At 46.7% G+C, this 20229-nt stretch overlaps 1 protein-coding gene across 1 annotated transcript in view; it reads right to left on the minus strand.

Moving 5' to 3' along the window:
• Positions 1-2456: 2456 nt before the first annotated feature.
• The window catches only part of SLC6A2 (solute carrier family 6 member 2), a 40205-nt gene continuing 22432 nt past the window's right edge, over positions 2457-20229 (minus strand). The window contains exons 6-15 of the mRNA XM_084755306.1: positions 13777-13911; positions 12743-12846; positions 12122-12246; positions 10767-10879; positions 9602-9730; positions 8959-9058; positions 7949-8049; positions 7343-7510; positions 6547-6618; positions 2457-6017 (exon numbers count right to left, since the gene is read on the minus strand). Of these exons, the coding sequence (XP_084611432.1) occupies positions 5994-6017; positions 6547-6618; positions 7343-7510; positions 7949-8049; positions 8959-9058; positions 9602-9730; positions 10767-10879; positions 12122-12246; positions 12743-12846; positions 13777-13911 (1071 nt within the window). The 3' untranslated portion in view covers positions 2457-5993. The remainder of the gene's footprint in view (positions 6018-6546; positions 6619-7342; positions 7511-7948; positions 8050-8958; positions 9059-9601; positions 9731-10766; positions 10880-12121; positions 12247-12742; positions 12847-13776; positions 13912-20229) is intronic.

The following is a 20229-nucleotide window of genomic DNA, read 5'->3' on the forward strand; positions in this document are numbered from 1 at the left end:
CTGATAGGACTATTGAGAAGTGACTGGGTCATGAGTGTGCTAACCTTCCAAGCAATATTTTTGTCTTTCTACTATTAAACTTGACTCTTCTCTAGAGCCCAGCGCTCACTCCCTGTCAGCCATCACAGATGGGGAGGCACTGACGAAGTCAATACTCATTTGGCACCAAATTCTCTAGTTTGGCTCCTGGATGGCTTGCATCAGGAACAAACATATTACCTAATAGAAGAGACTGTGGGGAATATACTTAAGCTGTTCAGCATAGGAAAATGCTTTCTGAACAGAACACGGATAATGCAGGCACTAAAACCAACAATTAATACATGGGACCTCAGGAAACCGAAAAGCTTCTGCAAGGCAAGGACACTGTCATGCCAACAAAGTGGCAGCCTACAGAATAGGAAGTATTTTTTTTTCTACCAACTACACAGCTGATAGAGGGCTAATGTCCAACGCACATAAAAGACTCACAAAAAAAGAAAAACTATATATCAAGAAAACATAATCCAATTTTAAAATGAGGTACAGATCTAAACAGAGAATTCTCAAAAGAGGAATCTCAAATGACTGAGAAATACTTAAAGAAATGTTCAACATCCTTAGCCATCAAGGTAATACGAATCAAAACGACATTGAGATTTCACCTAACACCCACCAGTCTGGTTATGGTGTATAACACAAGTGACCACTTATGTTGGAGAGGATGTGGGATATGGGAACACTCATCCATTGCTCTTGGGAGCGCAAACCTGCACAGCCACTATGAAAATCAGTATGGCTGCTCCTTATGAAGATAAGAATCGGTTTACCCCAAGATCCAGCTATGTCATTCTTGGGCATATACCCAAATGACACTCTATCCTATTACAGAGACACTTGCTCATCCGTGCTCACTGCTGCTGCGTTCATAGTAGACAGAAATAGGAAACATCTTAAATGTCCCTCAACAGAAGAATGGATAAAGAAAATGTGGCATAAAAATAAAGAAATTCATGGGTAAATGGATAAAACTAGAAAAAAAGTTATCCTTAATGAGATGACCCAGAACCAAAATTGGGGAAGAAAGAATCCCATCAGTCATCCTATGTCACCAAATAAAGTAATGGGATTAAATTATATCTAATTGAGATGTTAGCCAAAGGAGTCCTTTGTGAACCCCAAAACAACCCAGGCTATTGCCAAGACTATAGGTTGCCCAGCAGTAGACCGCCAACAGAAAACAATATCATGTCAGGACCTTTGTTTTAATCTTATTTTTTATATTTTACTTATATCTTTTTCCTCTCTTTTATCATATGGGATATATATGTGTGTGTGTGTGTGTGTGTGTGTGTGTGTGTGTTTCAGTGAGTATTTTTACGGGATTTCTGTGTGTGCGAATGAGTGGGTCTCTGTGTCCGTGCCTGCTCCTTGTGCTTTCTCTTGGCCTACTTTCCTTCTGTTTGATCATTTTGTCCTTTTCCAATGTGTTAGTTTTTGTTCTATCTTATCATGTTATTTTATTATTATCTCAGAGAAAGGGGGTGGATCTGGATGGGAGGGGAGGTGGGGGGGAACTGGGAGGAGTGCAGGGAGGGGGAACTGTAATCAGGACACATTATGTGAGAAGAAAAATATTTTTTTCAATAAAAGAGAAAAAAAAACTTACATTGAGCTCACATCCTCCCACAAACTAGGCCAAGCACGAGCTCCAAGGGCTGAGTGTAAACACTACCCTCGCCCAGAAAAGTCCACATCTGCACTAAATTGTGCGTCCAGTTCAGCCCAGCAGAGGTTCTGCTTCCTTTGAAACCCAGGCCTAGGAATGACAAACAAAACAAAATTGGACACCAGACATGTTGCCTTATGGCATCTACCTTGTATTTAAACAAAATGTGTGTTGGGCTGGGGTGTGGCTCAGTGGGGGAGCATGTGTACGCTTGGGGACCTGGGGTAGATTCCAAGGACCAGGAAAGAACAGAGTGCAAGACAGAAGGAAAAAAAAGGGGGAAGGAGGAGTGGAAAGGAGGGAAGGGGGAGGGGAGGGGAGGGGAGGGGAGGGGAGAAGAGAGGCAAGGGTTAGGAAGGAGAAGGGAGCAAGGAGGGAAGAAGAAAGATGAGAGGAAAACAGAGGAGGGTCAAGGAGAAAAGAGGAAGAAAGAGGAAAGAGTGGCGGGAAGAGGAGAGGAAAGGAAAGGGAAGGAGTGGGGAAGAGATTGCCACTCTTTGAGTTAACATCACACACTCAACCTCCTCTGTCTCCTGTCTCTTGCATGGGTTCTCAAAGCAGCCGTTTGGATGAAAGGTGAGCTACTGTGTCCAACAGTTGGTGGCCCATCAGAAACAAAGTCACCTCCCTTGAGTAACTCGTAGCTTTTACGGTCATGGAAAAGCACTCAGAACTCCACAGCCAAATACACGGCACAGGAAATATCCTTTATTGTACTGTACAATTTCTTTTTCCAAGAAGAGAAAAATTTTTCAAAATAAATCCAAAGCAGATGCAGAGAGTTGCAGGATACGTGAACAGTTTGTGACACGGAGAAGATGCGATTGAAACAATCCTATTTACACAGAAGTAGAGACAGCGGAGCGAGGAAAGGCACCCCAATAGTTCACATTCACCAACCAGGGCCGTGCTCACAGCTTGTGGCCAGAGCTGTGGGTCCCCAGACTTGCAAACACAACACGGGGCAGAGCAACACCCTCTGCCTTCTCAACGCCACCCAAGCGTCAAATGGAGAGGACTGGACTTGACTTCTTCTCAAATGTCAAGTCTTTCTGGCATCAGCTGAGAAAATAATCTGACAAAGAGGAGCTCCTGGACATAAGGAAATATTAAAGCTCTGAAGCTCAGAAACCACTATTTCTAAGCCCAATAAATGGCCACTCACAGGGGCTCTTTTGGGAGCATCTGCCGTAAGTGACATGCTTCCTTCACTGTGACTTTCGCACAAGGATGTCATTGTGCTCTGTTTTTATTTATGTTCTCAATTGGATGTGTCCTTTGATTACCTCATCAAATCCCTGATTTTATAGACGCCCCACCCAAAGAACCCAAATATGTAAAGCTCCTCTCCCAAGCCATTGCTAACTGATTGCAGACCCATTGCTAATCTATTCTAAATGCCCGGATGCATCTAGCACCCCGCGGACACCCATTCTGATCACTTCTCCTCTGTCATTTTTTTTTTAACAGAAATAAACAAACTCATGAGGTGAGCTTAATGGCATAGAAATGATTTCTTTGGTCAAAACATGCCAGTCTTACATTACCAAATCTCTGAGAATTAAGGCAGGTTAGGGACCTTTGCTGAGCAGGATGTTTAGGGTGAGTTAGGACCCCCTTTCTTCTCTGTCTCACTTGAATCTTGAATGAGGGCTGGCAGGTAGGGGCTGAGCAAGACCAATGGTCTTAAACAATGGACTCCCATCTCAGAGAAAACAATGATCTAACAATCAGGTAAAACATCAAAAGTGTCAAGTGTCATATACAGTACTCAGGAGCATGCTGGCCCTGGATGACCCACATTATTAAAAATAAAAAGTCACAACACAGCAGGCAAGCATTACTTAGGATAAAGCAATAACTCCCAAGTGGCAAGTGTGGGTGGGAAGGTGAGGACAGGTGACCTCCAAGCACCTACATGAGAACCTCCAGGGGATTTCTGGGTGCCCCACCATACCTTCCCCCATTAGAGCACCTGGGCTTGGAGCCAAGAGCCACTTTGTCCCTGTCTCAGAAGTCAATTTTGCCACAAAGCGGCATTGCTTTAGTTTGGGGTTCATTCGGCTAGCACCACATGTCAGTTTCACGCCCCTCCCCCCACCCAGGAACAATGTCTGCAGGCAAAGAGGCCACACAGATGGCCAAGAGAAAATGGCGGGCTCATGCTGATCTAAGGCGCCCAGGCTTTCTGAGGATGTGCATTCATGACAGCCAGGTGGAATCTCATGTCTCAGGTCCCACTGCTCAAAGGATGACAACTGTCATCAAAGGAGTGGACAGAACCTCTTGGGGAGCCAGTGGGACAAGACGAGTGACATTCTTCTACCCTTCTAGCAATACACTGCTCTTCTGCTAAGAAGCACTCCTTCCCCTTAAGTGGGGCTTTGTGCATTCTGTGTTTGGTCACAGCCCGGGATGGGGTAAACAGGGAGTCCCCTGGTACTCTGGACGGTGAAAACAGCATGGGAGTGGATCAGAGACCTTGATCAAGAGAGACTCTGTCTTCTCACCAGGGAAATGAAGAGACAAGAAGCAAGTGAAAATGGTTTGTTTAAATAATAATAATAAACTATGTTAACGTTTACAATGGGAAAGGGATTACTACTCATGAGATGTGTTGCTGTTTGCTAACAGGGCTCTGGCTTGCACTGAGGCTGCAGTGGAGTGTGGTGGTCCGAGACATTTGCCAATGAGGGATGCCTTGGCCTGAGCTGGCCTGCTTAGATGCAGAGGTCGGAAGTCCATGGATTTCCTCTAAAGAATGACTCAGCAGGGAAATATTGGGGTCCTCAGAGTAAATAATCTCCCCAGCTGGTCTCACCTGACCATGGTGACATGGAGACATCCTAGTTTCTCCAGGAGCCTCCTACGTGACCTCAATAAGTGCAGTAGCCTTTTTTCCCCCTTTTCATCACAAAAAAAAAAATCTGTAGAAGGGAATACCACTATCAAAATGGTAACCTATGATTCTAGATTTCAAATAAGGGCATCAGAGGCTCAAACCATAAACATAAATCCCAAAGAGATGCCTTCAATTTATCAAAACATCCTTCCCGGCCATGGACCAAATGTAACCACCAGAGGGCACTAGTTGCAAGTTTGTGTTACTAGTGAACCTAGAAATTTTCTGACCCCAGCTATCTGTCCCCTCCAGTCAGAATATCCTCCCTGAATATGAGGGCTATTCTGTGATGTGGTAGGTCCTGTCCATTGTGCCCTTCCAAGGTGCCAAGTCCAGCCAATGAAGAAACAGGCCATTTTCAGAGCCAACAGATCCCACTGCTCAGGACCCCTGTCTGTTGAGGTTCCCAGGGGAAGGTTTGGGAAGTCTCTATGGACTATAAAGAACCATGGCAGCCTATCAGGTTGCCTTAAGACACCCACCTGACCCCACAGGACAGAGATCCCTGTGATAGGTGCACATATCTGGCTTCAGAGGTCCCTGCCTCAATCCCCAGGAAGTTCCTGGGAATCACCAGTGTGTCTGACAGAACAAGCCCAGCATGTGGCCTTGACAGACGTGAGTCATCTAGCAATCACCACCTTTCCGAACTATCTGCCTCTGTGGAACTTCCTCACAGGTGGTTGAGCTACATTCTTCCCCTAACATCATGGCTTGGGACTATTCAAACACCAGACTTTAGAGCACTATTCTAGAACATTCCAAAACAATCATAGATTAACTAGAAAACTAAGTCAGAGAGTTTCTGCTCAACCCCCCCTAGAACATCTACCAGCCGCATTTTAGGTGCAAATAAACTCCCACTCTCAAACAAAGGCTCAGATCCCAGAGTGGTGACTAGGTGGAAAGTTAAGGGTAGCCTGCACATCTCGGCTCCCACACAGACTCCGGTCAGGCTTTGGTTGGGCTTTGATATCTCACCCAAAGTCAATCTTTTCTCAGCCTTGATGAACTGAACATTTCTTCTATGATCTGAAATACAAGCAAATTTGGCAGGGGTTTCTACCCGAGCCATGGACCCCAGCTCAGGTGTGCTCCCAATGCAGTAAGATTGCCCTCAGGCCAGAGTTCCAGAAGCCATGGCCCACTGCCTCCTTTCATCCTCTTCCTTGAGGCTCACTCCCTCTCCACACTCGCTGCCTCCAGCTCGGATGAATGGAAGGTGAACAAAAGCCAGAGACACAGATTCATTAGTAATGGGGAAAACAGGAGGGAAAGGTGTCTTCCAGGAGAGGAACTCCAAGATTGATGTCCACATGTGGGAGACAAAGGTGCCCTTAACCTGGATATTGGCAAATGGGTTCCTCCTCCACAGGGCCAGATTCAGATAGTCAGCCAGTGCCTCAACTGCAATGAGAGAAAACAAGGCCAATAAAGTGAGGACAAAGCCAGTGGGGACGTACAAAGCCAAGGGCCAGCTGGTTGGGGCAACAAGAAGCAAAGAGGAGGCAAAAAGAACAGCTTTGAAACACCTTCCCTAATTGGTGCTTGATGCTGGATGCAAAGGAACCATCCCAAAGGAGCAAGCTCAGCAGGCACCATCCTCACTGCTCGGGCCAAGAACGCATTATTAATGCCCTACAGATTTGCCTTCGAGATATAAAATGCTCAGCCTAGTTTGGTGACACTAACAAGACAGCTCACAGGCAAAATAAATACTGGGAACATTCCAGCAGTTGGCATCCCAAGACTAGGAAACACAGCAGAACAGCAGCAGGAGGAGGTGTGGTGGTGACACAGCACAGTTTCATCGTCTCCTGTCCCCATCACCTTAGTCCCTAAGGCGAAACTGGCTGCCACCCTGGACACCCAACAGAGAACAACAGGAACCCACCATATCCTGCCCCACACAACCCAAGGTGAACTCTGCATCTACCTGGAACTGTCTCACGTCTCTCTGGGCCACCAGGTGGTGCTCATTCTCCGGTGTGATTCCATAGGCCAGTCTCTGTGAGAAGGGAGAAAGGAGGGAGAGTAGGTAGCCTGAGGGAGAGCACTCCAGGTGTGAGGTCTTTGCCTCACAAAGTGAGGACATTTTAAAGGACCACCACCACTAATTTGTACGTCCAAATAAGAATCATGACGTAACTTCAGAATAAAAGGCACCTTTGCTCTGTGTATGTGTGTGTGTGTGTGTGTGTGTGTGTGTGTGTGTGTCTGTCTGTCTGTGTGTGTGTCTGTGTGTATCTGTGTGTGTGTGTGTGTCTGTGTCTGTGTGTCTGTCTGTGTGTCTATGATGCATACTTGTACAAAAAAAGGAATCATGTCAGAAACCTGGTTTAGGCTGATCATACTATTGTGATTAGAAAAGATGGTAGAAAAGAGGGCTTGACAAGGAGAGAAGGGCTGTCCGGGGACACTGCACACATTAAGAGGGAACAGGTGTGGCTGAGGTTTGCCATCACATGTGAACAGCAGAAGCAGCAGTGGTGCTGGCAGGAAGCAGCTCCTATGGGCCAGGCATTTTATTTAGCACCCAAGTGTTTTTTTTCTTGCAGGTACACAGTATTATTCTCAGGTTACAGATGTGGAAACTGAGGCTCAGGATGGGTTATCTTGGTAAATGAGGTGGATATGTTGACCCTCAGTACCCACCCTTTATCTTTCTCTCTCTCACCTCAACAGGACTGTCCCCTCCCACCTCACCCCACACCATCCATCCCAGAGCTCACCTCCCAAAGGGAGCCCCGGATGCTGAAGAACTTGTAGATGATATACGCGGGTACCAGGATCATGGATGAGAGGGCAATGCCCCACCCGACCCAGTTGGCCCAGGGAGGATAGACGTAGTCATCATAGGTGAGTGGCTTGAAGTTGATGATGCTGACCACCACCACAAACTGGAGGAAGGGATGGGACAGGGAGGGGGGATGGACTCAGGGAGAAACAGAGAAGACAGATGGGGGAAGGGAGAAGAGAGTGGCCAAGATAGAAACAAAAAAAATAAGGTCATTATAAAAGGAGGAAATGAGGGAGGAATTGAGAGGGAGAAAAAAAAAAAAAAGGAGGCGAGTGATAGCACAGACTCAAGGTGGCAAAGACAACAGGGGGAGGGAAAGACCAAAAGTGACTTTGAAGCCAGCACAAGGGCACCTGGGGGACCTGGCTAACGACCCACTAAGGTGGAATATCCCCCACCCCCACTAAGGGTCCCACATGCATGACCAAGGGCTTCTAGATCCCAGCACCTCCCCCCGCTTAGAAAATAAGTATGCCTACCCCACCCCCAATCTGGATTCATCCACCCTACTACAGGTACCCCACCACACCCTACCCACCAGGAGGAAGGCGGGGCTCACAAACTTCCAACACAGCCTCCAGTACAGGCCTGGCTTAAACCCCATCATCTGTTGGATGTCATTGCTGAATCTGTCCACACCTGTGAGCACACGGGGCAAGCCTGTCACGGGGAGCCCACAGGTGCAGACCGGGGCCTCCCCTGAAGCCATTACAAGAGGTTCTGGCAGAGTGTGGGACAGGTGGCAGGTGACTGACACCTTGGAAGGCAGGAGGGCTGGCAGGCACTTCGCTAATGGCAAACAAGGGAGAGGACAAACTCTGGGAGGGAGTCACCTTTCATGTGCCATTCTGATTATCTTACAAGAGGGAAGCCAGAGCTCAGAGAAGAGAGGAGCTGATTCTGACGGCAGAGCCAGGTGCCTTGACCCAAGCCTGCCTCTTTCCTCTTGCATACTCCTTCTACGAAAGCAGGACATCTAACTCTATGTACACAAGGACACCCTCCCCCCCACCAGAATCTGAAAGAAGCCATTGGGCACTCATGCTACGGTCTCTTCCAGAAAGATCGAGAACAAGATTAACCTATGGTGTTACGTAAAGGGAACACGAACAGTTAGAACATATTTGACGGCTTAGTAAACAAAATATAGTAGATCTACTTAAGTTGTAAATTCAGCCACATAATGAAAAAAGTCAGGATCAGTAGATACTGTGTAATATTTGGGTCATGTGGGTCTAAAACTGTATGTCCGTTTTTCACCTGGAGTTCAAGTTTAGCTAGGCATCCTGTTTTGTTTGTTTGAGCTGTTTGTTTTGGCAGCTGGGGAGCTGCCACTCTACTGATTCTGTTTCAGAGGCTGGCATCGGGCATCTCCCAGGGCTTTACAGCCAGGTGAGCTGAGGACTGGGGAGGCTCACACCTATGTTTAACAGGAGCTGCTCACCTCTGGAGATCCAGGAGGCTGTCCTGGACATGAAAAGCCCCTTTCCCTCTCCAGATAAAACAGGCTCCAGGAGTTCCAGGGACCCAAGGCTGTGACACACTCACCATAAAACCAGGATACCCCAATGGCTTCCATCAGCACCGCAAAGAGAATGGAAGTGCCCGCTGCAAAGGTGTCCAGCAGAGTGAGTACGTAAATTCCTCCCTGGGGCACAGAGAGAAAGGGCTTGAGCCATCTTTAGCTATAAACAGTCACTGACTACACCTAGCAAGTCCTACCTATCCCCACTCCCACGTGCTCAGAGCCCTGTTTACAAACATGGGTGACATGGGTGTACGTCTAAATGTGTCTGCATTCTAACCAAGGGCTCCAGGGAACTTCTGCTGGCCCTAAGTCAATAAAAAGTAAATAATAGTGCTTGGAAATGATCAGTCCCAAAAACAGTAGTAGGCAACAGGGACCTACCATTTTTAAAAGATTTATTTATTATAAAATATGAATATGCTGTCTTCACGCAAACCAGAAAAGGGAATCGAGTTGTGAGCCACCATGTGGTTGCCAGGAATTGAACTCAGGACCTCTAGAAGAGCAATCAGGAGTGCTCTTAATCACTCAGCCATCTCTCCAGCTCAGGGACCTACCGTTTTATAGACACACTGTTTAATAGAGCCCGTGTGATCAGCCTCACTCGGCCCCTCCCAGTACTAAGGCTGAGAATGTCCCAGGTCGTCTCATGTTGAGCCTCACCTTGGTTATACAAAACATGGCCAGAAGGAAGGTGCTGATTGTGACACCAAATGTGAAGAGTTTCCGGTGTCTCTTCAGGACCTGGAAGTCATCGGCCAGTCCTGTTATGACTGCTTCCATGCCTCCCATCTACAGAGAACCAGGAAGGTGGGACAGGAATGAAGGGGTTCTTGTAGCTCAGCCTCAGGGACAGCAGGCTCCCCAGAAATTCCTCCCAGGTGTCTTTTCCCTTTTTCTACCCCAAACCTCAACTGAGCTCAAGTTATATGAGATGATAAAGTGTTAACTCGTGTTAACGCCATTACAGGTCCCTGACCGTTAACTCAGTCAACATGAGTGGGTCCTGATGAGAAATAAAGAGCAAGGGATATATTGCCTAGATGACACATCTACAGAAAGCAAATAGAGCTTTCTGGAAACATCGACCAAAGAACTTCTCCAGAGTGGGAACTTTCACCCCGCAGTATGTGACAAGGGGTTCTTACTGCCTTTCTAATCATCAAGCAAAGTGGTCACTTGGAGTCTAGTCCTTATGAGCCACTGTTGTGGCAGACAATAATGACACTTGTTCCTTGCTCTTCTCCTCTGCCCTTGGCAGACATTGTTAATCAACATCAGTGCTCTTCTCTGTGGTCAGGGCCTTTTCCAACACACTGCTCTGGCAGATCCACCAAATGAAAAGCAAAAATAGTAAGATCTGCTGGCCAGCCCCTCTCAAAGGCATTTAAGAATGAAGGGCAGAAATGGCCATAAAAAGCTGTCAGGAACCCAACTCTGCACACAACTAAATAAGAACAATAAAAGAACCAGAGATCTAGTAACCTAACAGGGTTCAAAGTGTTTGGCTCAGTTGTCAGTAATAAAATATAATAGATGGGAAAGTGCTGGCTCACAGAACATTCTATTCATGTCCTTTCTGAAGTCTGGTTCCCCACCTGCAAAAGCAGAGCACTGGGCTGGCGTGTCTGTGGCCCAGTACAATTTGGAGTTCCTGTAGGTTCCTGGCTTTGACCTGGGCTATCATTTTGAAGGAAGACTCACTTTCTTGTTTGGATTAAAATAGGGCCCTTGGAAACAGATGCCAGACAGCAGCGGCCCTGTAGGCTGAGTCCTAGAATGGGTTGCATGAGTGGAGAATGGTGCAGTTCTGGGAGGGATCACTCACTGAGCTGTCTAGCCCCAGAGCCAGGAGCATCAAGAAGAACAGAACAGCCCAGAACGTGGATCCCGACAGAGTGGAGATGGCTTCTGGATACAGGATAAACACAAGACCAGCTCCTGTAAGAAATATTAGGGCCGGATCAATGGGTGGGATGCTCAGTAGGGGCTTCACAGGGCGAGGGAGTTCCAGCCCAACCTCAGGATGCTTGGTCAATCTCATGTGGGCAGCACAGGCTCATCTGTGTGTGAAAGATGGACCACTGTTTATCTGAGCTATTGTTCAGAGCTCTCAATGTTTCCCAATCTGCCCTGGGTCAAAGTCTTGATGCCCAGCTGGTGCAATTGTGAAGTGGTGGGGACTTCAAGAGATGAGGTCCAAAGCAGTCTTCCATTCTTTGAGGACGCACCCTTGGGACCCAAGCTCCATTTCCTCTCTCTTCCCTTTGCATCTCGGTGAACCAGTTAATCCACCATGTGGTCCCACCATGCAGGCCCCAAAGCAGGAGTGCCAATGAGACATTGACTAAAACTTTCAAAGTTGTGAGTCAATCAACCCTGTCCTCCATATACGTCAATTATCTTGGGTATTTTAAATAGTAATACAAAGCAAATGAATACAATCTGTGCATCAAACAAGCAGACAGACTTATAGCTGCCTGAGCAGCTGAGTCCATTAAAGGCTGCCCTTCCCCTTCCTGTCAACTTCCTTGTGGCCTTAAGAACACAGACGGCCATAGGAAAGGACAAAGGTTCCAGAGTCAGGCTGACTGGGGTCAAATGCTAACATCATTGCTCGCTAGCCCTCACTTAGCTTAAATCCCCCAATAGAATCTGCCTTACAGCTTTGTAAGAGCTAAGTGGAGGCATGCTGGTCTATCCTGAATGAGCTTGGCCCCACTGAAATTCGTGCTCAGGCTTGCTCCCCAAACTAGTGATATAAAGAAGGTTGAGGATCTCACAGAGATGTTAGTGAGATTAACCCTCTCTTTTGGGAGTTCCTACTCACTAAGAGTTGAGCAGGCTCTTGGGGAGTAGATTAACATAAATCAAGACTGTCCTATGAGTATTAGTCTTTTGACATCAACATTTCTCCTTCTACTTCTCTATAATAAGAGAAACATATATGACCTGCACTGGAAGCCCTAACTGATGACCCGTCTCCAATGTTCTGGACTTCCAGAATGTGAAAGCAAGCTACAGTTGCTAGGAATGTTCACTGATGACCTCAAGGAAAAATCTAACAGATGGGAATCCAGAAAACTCCTTAGCCAGACCTCACAGTCCTCCAAGCATAGAGCAGCTAAGCACCAGCTCTGTCTTTCTTCATTTCCCTGTAAACAAAGTGGTCTGGCCACCTACCTTCAGTGGCAACATCCTCGATCTTGACCTTATGTACATGGGCCATGTAACCAAGGATGGAGAAGATGGCAAACCCAGAAATAAAACTGGTGACACAGTTGATGGTGCTGGTCAGCAGGGCATCCCTGGTAGAGAGAGAAAGAGAGAGTGGTAGGGGGGGCAAATATGTCCCAGCTCTGAATTCCTCATAGCACAGGGTCTGCAGAAGGTAGCACTAGGTGACACATTGAGTCAAGCTGAAGATGGTCTCTACTGTGTCCCATCTGCCCTGAAGACTTCCTTCTTACCCAGCTAGCCCTCACTGTTCAATCTGCTCCTCCCTGACAGAGTATCTCATGGACAGAATCAGGCAGCCTCACCTCCTCTAGAAGCCATGCCATCCTCCTCTGTGCCAGTGATCCTTTCCCATGGGCTCCTATAGCTGCTGACCTCAACTTTCCCAAGAGGTGTGTCCTAGTGAAATTTGCTCCTCCGGCCCTATAGACCACATCAGGGTTCTCAGAATGACCAGGATGGTCTACAGGGGACATGTGGCTTCCTATCTAGATAAAGTCTTCTCTCTCTTCCTAGAAGAACCAACCCAGGATGTAAAATGTTGTTGAGCACTAAAAGAGTGCTTACCTGTAACAGTTGTTGTCAAATTTATTATAGCTGGCAAACGCAATCAAGACTCCAAATCCAGCCCCCAGGGAAAAAAATATCTGGGTTGCAGCATCAATCCATACCTGAAATCATTAAACAAAACTCATCACCACCTCTACTTCCTACAGACTAGATGACCTCCCAAGAGTGCTGGGCACTAGAAGATGTGGTCTGAAGCAGACATAGACAGTTACAGTGACTAGAATCTCTATAGTATCTTCTGGCCTCCAATACCAGCATAGTCGCATCCTGGGGGAGCCCAGTGGATCCATTGAATGTCCAGCTTTTCAAGAAAGTTAATAAACTAGGAATTCCATGCTAGAATATTGACAGGGTAAGACCAAAGGGCTCTGGCTATCTCAGGAGTTAAGAAGCTGGGACCTTAAGATGATAATGACTTCAGCTGGACTTCCCACCGCGACAATGGAGTTAACTTTCCTATTCACTCTCTCGGGTGACAAAAATATGTGGCCGGTGGACTAAAGATTTGAATTTTTCTCTGTGTTATGGTTTGGCCCTGGTCAGTCTCATCTTTCCAATAAGTAAGCTTGGATTGTTATTATATATTTATATACAATATGTAATTATTATAATTTATAATATTATAATTATATTCATTATACCTAAACTAAGGCATTTGAGTGAGATGATGTCTGCCATGTCTCCACTTGTATTGCCCTGGATTTCCCCAAACTTCCACTATAATGGGGGGAAGGCAGATTCATTCACTGAGACTGCACTAAAGCCTCAGTGCCTACAGCACAGAATGAATGAGGGAAAACTAAGCATGTGCAGAACACATGGGGGCCTGCTGTACTCCACAAGTTTCAAAGTGACCTGTGGCCTATGGTCTATCCTCTTCCTAAGAGCTTGGTGGTAAGCTCGGCACTCAACTAAGATATAAACATATCTAATTGTACCCCCTCTTAATCCTACAGTATTGCGCCCATCACCACCAGGCGTAAGAAGCCTCCTCTACCTGGCCCAATTCTTGGTGGCCCCTGGGCACTCACCGTGGCCTCCTTGAGGCGGTAGAAGTCAATGTGCAGGTAGGCGTTGATGCCGTTGGAGGCACCAGGCAGTGTGACACCATGGACCAGGAGCACAAATAGCACAAAGTAAGGTAGGGTAGCTGTGATCCATACGACCTGGGAAATAGACAAGCTAGCTGTGAGAGTCTCACCCTGCCCATGACCTGGGGAGGTACTAAGGCTAGGACCCGGGGTCTTTTCCTGGAAAGCAAGCATGCTATGCCCCGCTTTCATTCTCCTAGTTTTGGAGGCATCATCTTCATCTCAGGACAAGGTCCTTGGCCAGACCTCAGGGACAGGACAATGAACAGATGCAAGGCTCCCTGGAGAAGCTCAGAACTGATTGAGTCAGTCACTTAGCAGTTAGGCCTGAGATAAAAGCTGAGGTCACCAAAGGCAAAAACTAGCTTTTCAAAGCCCCTGATGCCTCTTCATTAGTAAAGCTGCCTTTCCTGGCCCCCTAAGCTATTTCATATTGAATAGAGCCCACTTACCCTCTTCCTATCTATCAGCCTTGCCTTCATCACACTGCAGACATTGGTTGTTGCACCCAACTTAGAGACAGGCTATTTAAAATTCCCAGTTTCTCTCTCTTTCTCTCTCTGTTTTCCTTTCCCTCCTTTGCCATCTCTTCTCCTTTAGCCCTTCCTTTTTGTGTATGTGTGCTTTTATTTCCTTCAGTGATGAGGACAGAACCCAGAGCCTTCTGCACATCAAGCAAGCCCTCTACCACTGAGATACCTTTTTGTTGTTTCATGAGACATTGGCTCACTTGTACCCAGGCTCTCTCAAATTCATGATCCTCCTATGTCAGCCTCCCAAGTACTGGGGTTACAGAAATGTGCACAACATTTAGCTTCTGTCTTTTTTTTTTCCCCTTCTCCACATTTAAGTCCACTATCTGAAGTTTGGTGCATGTGGCTGGGCAGAAAAGAGAAAGAAATTCTTCATTTTGGTAGTAGCAGATTGAGACCATGACAAACTGTCATTGCACATGACCTTCAGAATCAAAACAGACAGTCACACCCCGACCAGCTAGGAGGGAAAGAAGGAGGTGACCGGGGGGCTGTCGTCTTTACTCATCACTCATGCTCTTGGCCACACATGTCAGTACTCCAGGGTTGCTATATACAAGAACACGGAAGAGAGCTCCCAGTCCTGGGATTTCTGGTTCAAATGGCCTAAGGTACAGCCTCAGCTCCAGTATTTTTCCCAACTCAGGTCAATATGTAGCCAAGGTTCAACATCTTCGCTCTTGGTGTAGCTGTGGGCTGTAGTATTTTCTTTGCAGAAAAGCCAACAGAACACTGAGCCAGGGCCAGGTAGTCAGACCCCAGAAAGACACAGCTGAATCATGTGGACACATAGCTTAAAGACCGGGTTGCCTTTTTTTTTTTTTTTTGTTATAGCTGAGGTACTTTGCCTCCTAAGGAATCCATACACAACCCTAGAGAGAACATGCAAGACTTAAGATGTGACTGGGGGTAACATTCTTTGTCAGCCTAGAAAGATATGGGCCCCAACCAAAGCTTGGTATATTAGTGACAAACTCACACATTTTCCCATCCCCATATTTAGAGACTAGAACTTATCTTCCTGATTTCCTTATTCCTGGTATATATGTGTCCTTTAAAATGCTTCTTAGGTAAATGAATGAATGAATAAATGAATTAATTAATGAACTGTCATATAGATGAGAGGTTGCATTAGAAGATGAGGTGGATGGTTGCATATAGAACTGTGTTTTAGGTAAATGAATGGATGGATGGGTAGCTAAGTGGGCAGGCGGTTGAGCAGAGGGATGAAAGAGTGCAAGTGCAGGTGAGCTGCAAAGCAGAAGCTTAGCGAATGACAGAGTTAGCCAATGGAAGAGTGAACTTATGAGTACATGAATGGCCGAGGAAACACCACAGGTGGACCCTCCAGTGGTGAGCACATCTGGTACAGAGCGAAGCAGAGAAGGCTCCCCTACCCTGTGGCACCCAGTCAGTCACTCCTCGGGTCTATGAATTCTTTTTAAGAACACGGGCTTTGGGGTCTGTGTTCTTTGAAGGGTCATGGGTGCAGAAACATGAATAAGAAACGTGATAACAATGGGGGAGTAAAACAAGCCCTTGGAAGTGAAGCCGTTGCATCTGGGTGGTCTCATGCTGGTCTTGGATGATTCAGTTTCACAAACTGGGACAGATGGATCTCAACCCTTGGCAATGGGAACAAAGAAGAGCCGTCATCCATCCTTATCCCTACAGCTACAGTTTCCTACAACTCATGACAGCAGCTGTGGCCCAGATGCACTGTCCTGGCCAGGAAGCTGGGTGTGACCACACTCCTTCCCTTGAAAACAGCACCCAGTGTTCTGACTCCACGGGTCCTCCCACGGGGCCTGGAGGTTGTCCTGCACTGGCCATGAGTGGAGTTCCAACGTGGATTTGGTTTTTCCCAAGGAACAGACAGTAAGTGTGTCAAACATCAAAACCAACAGCTTGTTTTCCCCATGCTCATACATTCAAAGTTGAAGATGTTGGTGGCAGATGTGTTTTCAGCAATTTAAAGCATTTGTCAAAAACTGTGTTCCCTGTGCACGGAGCAAAGGAGGAGATGTCTCAGCTCCACCATCCTCATCCCAGGCTTCATTTTAAACAGGAGATTGAGAGAGAGAGAGAGAGAGAGAGAGAGAGAGAGAGAGAGAGAGAGAGAGAGAGAGAGAGAGAGAGAAGCTCCCTTTTCTTTTTTCTGTCACTTCAAGTGTTGTTGTTTGGGTTTTGATTTTTTTTTTTGAGACATAGTCTTACTAGGTAGCCCAGTATAACCTGCTCTAACAGACCAGGTTGGCCTCAAACTCACAGGCAACTGCCTTACTCTCATTTCTGAGAGCAGAGACTAAAGAAAGGCATGTTCCATCACGGTCCATTCTTAAACATAAATTCTTACCCAAAGGGATGTGTCTGTGGAAACTTTCTGAAGTTCCACAGTACCAAACTCAAACCAATGGCTGATCATAAAACTGAGGGAGACTGTGGCTCATAAAAAGAAGAGTCTCCAGACAGCAGAGCTCCTCCAAGGAGGGGCTGCGGCTCCATTATTGGAAGCATGTGCGCTTTGCTATGCATCCAGGCATCAGGCCAAGGAGAGCCTTGGTCAAGAAGATGTCCACTCACCCTTAGCATTGATGTCAGCCAGAAGCTCATCAGAAAGGGGAGCTCCTACCCCAACCACACCAAATCAGACTCTACCCAGGAAAGACCAGAATTCTGAGCTTTATCAGTGTTCCCCTCGGGGTCCTCTTAGACCTGCAGTTGGAGAAGCTCTGGTGGGCATTATACTCCAACACTGAAAATATAAATACTCACACTGTTAGGAGGATGCTCCTCCCTACAGGTCGTGGCCAGCTAGCCTAGCCCACCTGCCAAGTGTCAGACCTGTGTCTCAATCAAACAAAAACAGTGAACAGGAATGACAATAAAGTCTTCTCTTTGGGATTCCCATGTCCACACACACCCAAATACATACATGTACCCCCACAATATGTAAACATACATATGTGCACATGAATACGAATTAAAAAAAATAAATAGTAAAGTGAATATCCACACTGTATCCCTGTGAAACTTCATTGACTTTTCCAGATTTAGGATTTGTGGTTTTTTGATTGGATTCAGGGGCTATATTCACTAACGATGAAGACGGTCTTGTACAGAAGAATTTATAGGGTATGGCATAATACCAATGTTGCTTTAAAAAATACCGCTCCATAAATAGTGTAGTGTAAGCATGGGTCATATGCAAATGACTTTGTTCTGTGTAACTCAGTCAGGTCAAGTCACAAAGGCAAGCCAGGGTCAGCCTGTATTGATACAGTAGGGAGAAGACAGCTGGAATTTAGACTAGACCATAAGTGAAAATGCAAACAACAACAACCCAAAAAAGCTTTTAATCAGTTAAATATTCTAAAACTCAAATAATCTCTGAATTTGTCTGGCTTTCCCTCTCTTCACATTCCTCCATCTCTACTAGAACTCAGGACACGATCTGTCTGTTCCCATCTTCCAAACAGCCCCAAGGCTGGCAGTGAAGTCAGTAAGGAGGAATGGCTGCTGCTGGCCAGCTCTGTCATCTCATCGCATCTCCCCGAAGAGAGGCCTCCAAAGTTTCTCAGAGTGTAGTATGGTGTGTGAAACAGATTGTGTGGAGACTCAGAAGAGGGGGAGGCCAGCCCTGCTTCTGGTCCCTGCTGAACTCCTACTCTGAGGTGCTCACTGGGCCAATGCAGCTGTACTGAGTGTGTGGTCTGAGGTATCCCCTTCCCCCAGCTCAGACTATGCCCTGCTCCCACCTTCCCAAGAGCCAGGCAGTCAGCATCTTTCCAAGCCATCTCCCCTTGCACATTTTTGACTCATTCCAGACCCCCTCTGTGACTCTGGAGGAGGACTAAGAAAAGCTTGTGTGCTGGTCCAGAGAGAAATTAGCAATGCACTTGGAGTCCTCATCAGCCCGTTTACAAACACAATTAAAGGCAGAGCACTGGAATGTCCCAAGTGAAGCCAATGCTAGAAATGACCTGCCCATGGACCCCCTGGGGGCTTTGTATGCTCAAACATCAGAACTCTGGGAGACTGATGCAAATGGGGCCCTGGCTTCAGTTGACCCTGCAGGGCTGTACATATTTTTCTTCCCTGTCCACATGGAGGGCAGTGTCCTGGTGAAACACTCCTCCTCGCCTCAGAAAGTGCATTTGGCAAGACGGACTGAGCATGCTCAGCCATGCCTGCTCCTGCTGATCTCTTGGTGACACCAGTCTCTCTGCCAGCTGCTTATGGTCTGCTCATCACTAAGGAATGAGCTTGGGTTCCATATTAGAATACTGATGGTTCTATATCCATCTTCTACAGTTCATAGGATGGGCTGTGCGGTCTGTTCCTGGTGCCAAGAGCAGCACGGAGAGCCCTAAGCAGGGCTGGCCTAGGGCGTCCACACCTCGGTAGCTTTGCTCACACAGTCTCCTCCACAGAGAGACTTTTCCCTTCTCTTCCATTCTACCAGTGCCTATCCTGGCAGGCATAGCACAAATATCACCTTCTCCACAGCCTTGGTAGACCTTAGGAAATATGCAGGAAATATGACCTATCTCAAGCCAACGTACAAGTGGCTGCATCTGTCTGTCTTAATGGAGCTAGCTGCCTGCTAAGTTAGCTTGATAACAGTTTAAAAATGTACAGTTTATGTTTTTCTTATTATATAATTGGACTACCAAGTGTGAAATTATTTATAAGGTAAAGTTAAGTTTAAAAGAAAAAAAAAAGCAAACTACATAATAACAAGTGTAGTTTGTAACCCTTGGTGTTTTTTAAAGGAGGCTACACATAGGTGGCCCCTGCCCCCACCTCCCCCCCCCCCCCGACAAAGACTCAAAGCGCTGGACACCTGTGCTGACTCCAAGTCTATTTAGCATCTAGAATAGCACATGGCAGGTGTCCATAACAGCTTAATAAATTGAATGAAGTCTCCCAGGGGGCTGGAGACATGACTCAGTAGTTAAGAGCACTATTTGCTCTGCTTGAGGTCCTGAGTTCAATTCCTGGCAACCACATGGTGGCTCACAACCATCTATAATGAGATCTGGTGTCCTCTTCTGGTGTACAAGTGTACATGCATATACAGCACTCATATACATAAATAAATAAATAAATCTTTTTTTTTAAAGTTCCCCAAGCTTACCCACCTATTTTTCAACCCATCAATAAATATTTCCTGAAGACCTACTATGCTCCAAATATCAGGATGATAGCAATCTAAAATTGGTTTTAGCATTGGGTCGAAGAACAAGCATGATGCAAGCTGAGACTGGAAAAGCAGCTTCATGTGAGGTCTCTTCCACTTGGAGTGTGCTCTGGGGAGTCAGGTGTCGTGTTGTGAGATGTCCAGGACACACAGAAAAGCCACGTGGAAACAATCCCAGGCCCACTGACTGACAGCTCCATCTCAGCTCCTGGACAGCCTCAACCCCCTAGGATGTTCCAGTCCTGTCAGGTCTCCAGACATACGGCCCAGGCAATATCACGCAGAGCAAGAACCATCCAGCTGAGCCCAGTCAATTCCCAGAACTGTAGGCATGGCAAGACGCTTGCCCATTTTAATTCTATACTTTGCTGTGGCTTGTTCTAGAACAGTATCTAAGCAAGACAGTAGAAAGAACACTCCTGGCTTACAGTTGTGTTTAATTACAGTTGAGTTGTAGACTACATGGAGTCCCATGTTAATCCCCAAGCTAAGAATCAACAGGATCCACCCTCTATGCATACGCCATCTCTGAGAGGTGACCGCAGGACACAGCACCACCCGAGCTCAGAATGCCCACCTCACTGATTAGCTAGCCTTGTAGTCTTCTTTTAAGTACCTAGAACACGTGGGGGTGCACAGCCCTGAATTAGAACTAAA

The sequence above is a fragment of the Acomys minous genome (assembly GCF_964271855.1).
Source record: "Acomys minous genome assembly, chromosome: 14".
Classification (NCBI taxonomy): Eukaryota; Metazoa; Chordata; class Mammalia; order Rodentia; family Muridae; genus Acomys; species Acomys minous.